Raw genomic sequence first — 6,777 nt, forward strand, 5'->3', positions numbered from 1 at the left:
CCATCTCCCCTGCCCACCCACAATACAAAAATGTCAGACTCCACACATGGGAGGGACTTCATGCCTTTCAACATTTAACCACTGACCACAGCATGAGTCTGCTGTGCTGTGCTGAGAGAGACAGACACACAGACACACAGACAGGGGACTTTTCAAACCTGGAATTAACACACACCGGTCTACCTGGAATTCTTCAGATCTCCTGAATGATGATGATGCAAAAGAAGAATTAATTGCTTATAATGGATCTTGGAGGATCTCCTAGTGATAATAATAAGCCAAACGGATATTTCCAAGAGGGCTTCTTCTTCAACAATCCTTTGCTCTTGCTTTAAAATAATTGGATTCGGGTTATTAGCCTGCCTGATACATCAATAAGCTGAAATGCTCGAAGTTGTTGTTTGGTGAGATTTTAGGCAGTGTTTTTTTTTTCATGTGGATGGACTTCACTGTCCAGGATCGTAGATGGACATTGGACAGGTCAAGTGTGTGTATTACAGGATTGTAGATGGACAGGTCAAGTGTGTGTATTGCCAAACGGACCTCTGTTGGATTACCTTGGATATCACTGGGCTGAAGCATCATTTCTTCATCGGATTAAACAAGAAGAGGATGTATGGAATTAACCAGCGCTGTATATATATGTAAGCTAACGTAGGCAATTGCACAATGCTATAGACTGGAGTATTTATTTAGGCCTATATGTTTGACCTGAGACTGAAATGCAATTTAATATTATTTGTGTTTCTTTACAGATCGTTTAATTTCTTCGTGCTGTGGTGTCATGCTCAGGTAAGAATACACTCTCTTGAAACTTCCAGGTAGTCATATTAAGGGTAGCCGGAAAACTCGCCCCAAAACATACTTGCCCCCCATTTTTTTTTACTGAGGTTAGGTTTAGGAATAAAATAAGATTAGGTTTAGCCTAAAACTAATCTTATTCCTAAACTTCACCTCAGTAAAACTATGCCAAAACCTAACCTTATTCCTAAAACTAACCTCAGTAAAAAAAAAGCCTAATGCCTAAACTATAGCATAGTTTTACTGAGGTTAAGTTTAGGAATACCTGGTGGCGACCGTTCTGAGGTCGCGGGATTTGACCCGGGGCGAGCGTGTTTTGGGACGAGCGTTCTTGTATTCTATTAAGACCTCACACGCAAAGTTTTTTTTTTTTAAAGAAGGATTCCTTTTGCTAAATTAGAAAATCACTGCACCATCTTTTGAAAAAGACTATTAGGCCTACATAAAATATAGGCCTGCTTGAAATAAAGCAATTTGTTTACGCCTGGGAAATGTGCGTTTATTAATTAAATCCTATAGGTTTAGCAAGAAAAAACATGTGATTTTATCATTTTTCCCTTTGTATATGAAAAGGGGGAGAATCACCCGTCTCCTAATTTTAAGCAGTATGTGAGGACGCAGGGGTCCGTGACGGACCAGCTGAGCCGGCGGCAGGTCCGAGTCTACCAGCTGTACAGCCGCACCAGCGGAAAGCACGTCCAGATCCACGGCAAGAGGATCAGCGCCACGGCGGAGGACGGGAATATTTATGGTAAGACTGAGTGGGAAAAGTAGGCTACTGACATTTTTTACTTGGGTAAAAGTATACTGCAATATAGAAATAGGCTACTCTGTTAGCCTACAAGTAAAGTCCCTATTCAAAATGTAGCCTATAGTTAAAGTAGCCTATACAAAACTATTGGCATCAAAATGTACTTAAACGTATAGGCTACTGAAAGTAAAAGTAGCCTACTCATTGTGCAGAATGTCCCATTTCAAAGTTCAAAACTTATTAAAAAAATATTTTGAAAATAGCATTTCTACAAGCGCACAATGCTTGCATCAGGACACATTGTGAGCTTGTAGATCTGCTATTTTGAAATGTCCGAATATACGGCTGAAGTGGTTAGTGTGTTTTGTAATACTAATCAAAATCTACAGACTAGCCTAACTAGTAAGTAGCTAGAAACTAAAGTTTTCATATAATTGTAGTGGAGTAAAAGTACAATATTTTCCTCTGACACAGGCGCGCGCGCGCGTGTGTGTGTGTGTGTGTGTGTGTGTGTGTGTGTGTGTGTGTGTGCGCGTGTATTTGCGTGCGCACGCATGTGCGTGATATTGTTGCCAGATTTTGCGAGAGAAATAAGCAACCAGGTATATAACAAGACAAAAAGAAGCGACATGGACACACACCTATAGCCTACTCTGTTACAAGTAAAGGTCCGGTATTAAAAATGTACTTGAGTAAAAGTACAAAAGTATTGGCATCAAAATATACTCAAAGTAGGCTACACATTTTCAGTGGTCAAATACGTATTCATTGGGGGGGGGGGGGGGGGGGGGGGGCACCACTTATTTAAACAACATTAGGAAACAAGCCCAAATAAGCAAATACACTTTAGAAAGAAGCCCAAAAACCCTACAAGCAACTTTACAGAAAACAAGCCCAATGTCGCTTATAATAAGCAGACATGGCAACCCTGGTGCGTGTGCGTGAGTGATGGATTGGAGTAACCAAGGAGGCCACCATAGCAGTCAACCTGCCAGTCCCACCCTCTGTGAGGTGTTGCCTGCAGGCTATATGTTAATTCTGGCAAAGCCATCGTCTGGCGAATTAGAGGTTGATTAGAACCTCTTTTGTCTGTATAGTAGCCCAATACACATTGTTTTTGTAATGCCTAATGACTCCAATTAAACGAGAATGCACATTCAGGAAAAGGTTTTGTTGAGAACGTGTATTCCATCATCACGTACTTGATAGGTGCTAGGCTATACTGAATAACATTAGTCGAGGCAAAAGCAATACCTTTGAGTCTATTGTGGCATTTCAAGAGCATTTCCCTTTTGAAAGGAGATAGAAACCACAGGCATAAAGTGGTAGTCCATTATACTGAGGCCTATGTAACTCCTTTGTTGACAAAACCATGACACAAAACAGATTCTCCATGTCTATGTTGAATTCAGAACCTATTTTTTTAAAGCTCTAAATAGCCTGCAGAATGTCAACAAGATATACCTTCTTTTATCTATGAGCTATACTGCAAACTTGAATGGGCAGTAGACCTATTCATACCGTCAAGTTAACCCATTCAGACCTGAGGCCACTTCTAAAAAAAACTCTAAATCCTAACAGTTTTTCGGAAAAAAAATATAAAAAAATATTTTCACGATTTTTCAAAAATAGCAGATCTACAAGCTCATAGCGCGGCACTCGGTGCCGCGCTATGAGCTTGTATATCTTCTATTTTTGAATAGCCAAAGAAATCGAAATTATCAATATAATTTAGTTAGAAGCAAACGCTGTAAACTCCTGATATGTGCATTTCAGAAATGTTAGTGTCAATACAATAGTATGTGTCTACACAGTATATATCTAATCCTCACTGCCTTTTGGACATTCATCAGTCAAAGTTGATCCACAATTTGTCTTTCCAGATATCAATCAAAAAGCATTACAACACAAATATTCTGTAGTGACTGTCTGTCACTGTGTGTCTCGCAGCATAACTGCTGTGTGTAGCGAGGGAGTTGTTTCTGCAGCGTCCAAACTTTTTTTCCCCTTGTCTTTTGCAGCTCGACTATTTGTAGAAACAGACACCTTTGGCAGTCGAGTGCGGATAAGAGGTGCAGAAAGCGGCCGGTACCTCTGTATGAACCGAAGGGGGAAACTCGTTGGGAAGGTATGACATGAAATCCTGCATTATCTTTTCTTTTAAAGGAAGTAAAGTGGATGCCTTGTAATCTGGAATTGATTTGGATGCAACACAGAACAGTTGTGAGGCTTTAGTACAACAACAGATACTGGATATAGTTTAATTTACTTACAAATAGTAGATATACAAGCTCACAATGCATTGAAAGCTAGTAGGCTAGATGTCTTTTTAGGCATTTTTTTGAAAGTTTTCAAAATGTTTCAAGGTTACACTTTAGAAAATTAATGCCACACAATGGGGGCAGGTGGAAATAGTTTTTTGTTCTATGTTCGTAGAACACAGGAGTGATAGTCTAGTTATTGCATGATAATCTCACCGACAGTGAATAATGTAATGTTCACTTTATGTATTTCAGGACAAAATCAGTATGTCATATTTATTTCTGTCCGATAAAATGGCAAACATATTTACTTACAAAATCCGACTCTTTAATGGACATGCAAATTCCACCCTGGCTTCAACTTTGAGATTTAATATTTGTCAAGTTCTGTGGCTTTTTGTCGATGGGCATGATCTATTGGAAAATAGTCCTCACTCGTTTAGTGATGGATTCAGACTCCTGCTTTTAAGACTGACTAGCAGCTGAAATCGATGGGAGAGAACTACTCTCATTGTGTTTTGGTCACAAGCACTTCCTTCGTGGAAATGGAAAAGATGTATCCATCGGTCTGGCTGCCATGAGAAGCCATGGATCCATCTCTCAACAGATTTTACAAGTGTTGAAAGATGATACCCTGGTAACATCTGTTGATAGGAAATGAATAAATTCGGGAAACATGCTCTCCAGAAAACAGGCCTTAAAATGTGTGGTGTGCCTTTAAAAAAAAGTTTGTATAGGTTTTAAGAGTGCAGTAAGATAACAGAAAGTGTGATTAGACATGCAGTTAGTTGCCAGCTATTTCATGTGTCCTAAATATTTAGATTAATGTGATTTAAATGTTGGAAATAGAGCTCAAACTGTGATAAAAAGAAAACAACATTATCACCTCTACACACACACACACACACACACACACACACACACACACACACACACACACACACACACACACACACACACACACACACACACACACACACACACACACACACACACACACACACACACACAAACCCTTTTCGATTCATTTCCCCCCAAAATGATGACGACATAATTCAATTTAGTTAATAATTAACCTAATTAACAACTGAAACACAAGATTAAATGAGTTTGCTCTATATAAACTCAATATTAGTTCTCTGTGTATTCTGTACTGTATGTCAGTGTTGACGACTTCTCTCTAACAGAAGGTACATTTTTTCCTACTCTTGTCCTCTCACCAGCCCAATGGAAGGAGCAGGGATTGTATCTTCACAGAGATTGTTCTGGAGAACAATTACACGGCCTTCCAGAATGCCAAGTATGAGGGCTGGTATGTAGCTTTCACCAGGAAAGGGAGGCCCATCAAAGCCTCTAGGACAAGGGAGAACCAAAGAGAGGTCCATTTCATCAAGAGGCTTCACAAGGGCCCGCCTCCTTTCCCCAACATGGACCAAACCAAACACTTTGAGTTCATGCGTTTTCCTCCCACCCGTCGGGCAAAGCGGAACAGGAAATCACAGACTTCTTCCTAAACGTGCGCAGCCAAAAAAGGACTGACCCTTGTGTAATAATAACACGGAACAGATGCAACTTTATTTTTGTATATTTTTGATAGGTAAAAGACAGCGATGCCAAGAAATTTAAGTAATATTGCTGTAAAATGATCATGTGTAAATAATGAAAGAGAGTAAAGCAGATGGATTATATTCACTTGTCCTGTGTGTATGTTTTCGCTGGTGTTTCATCATGGAGGGAGGGGGTTGTACTGAAGGGTTAGAGGACATTAATAAACTTGTTCAGCTTGGTTAACACCAAACTTCAGCATGACAAATGCACTGTTTTACATTTAGATCATGGTCAGATGACTGCGGTTTGTGGGTTTGGGTTAGGACTTCTGTTGAGTGATCGCACGCACCACAGTACATGCGTACTGGAACCAAGTGACTGTTCCCTATTTTGGCATGGCATTATAGGTGGAAATTGTCAGGCGTTGCATTGTGAGTTTGTAGATCGGCTATTTTCGCTATTCATAGTGCAACAAAGTATATAGGAGGGCTTGAGCACTTGAAACCTATAGCATCATAATAGGCAAACGTAAAAGTAAAAGTAGCAGATCTTCAAGCTGCCCCTGGGGATCCCGGTCAACGAACTATACAGGGTTTAAGTGGTTAAATAGTTAAGGAATCCTCCTTAAATAAATAAATAAATAAATAAATAGCATGGAGGTGTGCACTGGCATTTCAAAAAATCATCTCACATTGTCACATAGTAGTTTGGGGATGGAATCTGTTGACTGTAATACAGTAATACAGCACTGCAATTACTTACTTAAAAGACTGAGTCTTGGATATGTGACTTATATAAAATGACTGCTAAAACAAAGAAAGAAAGTATGGTACTTTGTAAAGGATTAGATCATTTATGTCCATAGAGAAAATTATAGAATTTTCATAGACTGTGCCATTAGAGATATGAGTGATCATGACCAATTTTTATGTTTTTTTTATTCTTTTTTTTAGGGTATACATTATGTTGGACATGAAATCTTCAAATCTTCAAAATCCATTTCCTGAAATGTAATTTAAATTCTTAAATTCACTTTTTGTGATCAACTACGAACAACTCTATTTGTAGTTTTTATTAGTTGTTCTCGCTCACATATCAAATGATTTATCTTTTAGACAGAAAGATGAAAGGTGCTTAGAAAAGGCTTTGACAGTTTTGGACAGATATTTGCTGTCTAATCTGTTGATCAAGGCATCGACCAATTAATTGAGTTATTTTAATTAATATACTTGGCAAAGGAGTAGGACATGAATATTGAATGAATTGACATTAATTGCTGGATGGGATATAATCTGTTCGTGATGATGGCAAATGTCTTTTAGAAAAAAAACTTGCAATAATTTGATATTCTAGGTGCTTGAAAAAGAGCTATAACCATACAGAAGCCTCTTATTCACACAACCTCAACATCAGGGC

At 38.8% G+C, this 6,777-nt stretch overlaps 1 protein-coding gene across 1 annotated transcript; it reads left to right on the forward strand.

Annotated features, from left to right (window-relative positions):
- Positions 1-612: 612 nt before the first annotated feature.
- fgf17 (fibroblast growth factor 17) lies at positions 613-5,327 on the forward strand (the record flags this gene model as incomplete). The annotated part of the gene is made up of 5 exons (XM_084054608.1): positions 613-644; positions 756-792; positions 1,375-1,552; positions 3,574-3,680; positions 5,037-5,327. The coding sequence occupies 5 exons, from the start codon at positions 613-615 to the stop codon at positions 5,325-5,327; spliced, it is 645 nt and encodes a 214-aa protein (XP_083910734.1).
- Between the last annotated feature and the right edge of the window lie 1,450 nt (positions 5,328-6,777).

This window comes from Gymnoscopelus microlampas, assembly GCF_963454915.1.
Source record: "Gymnoscopelus microlampas genome assembly, chromosome: 4".
Taxonomy (NCBI): domain Eukaryota; kingdom Metazoa; phylum Chordata; class Actinopteri; order Myctophiformes; family Myctophidae; genus Gymnoscopelus; species Gymnoscopelus microlampas.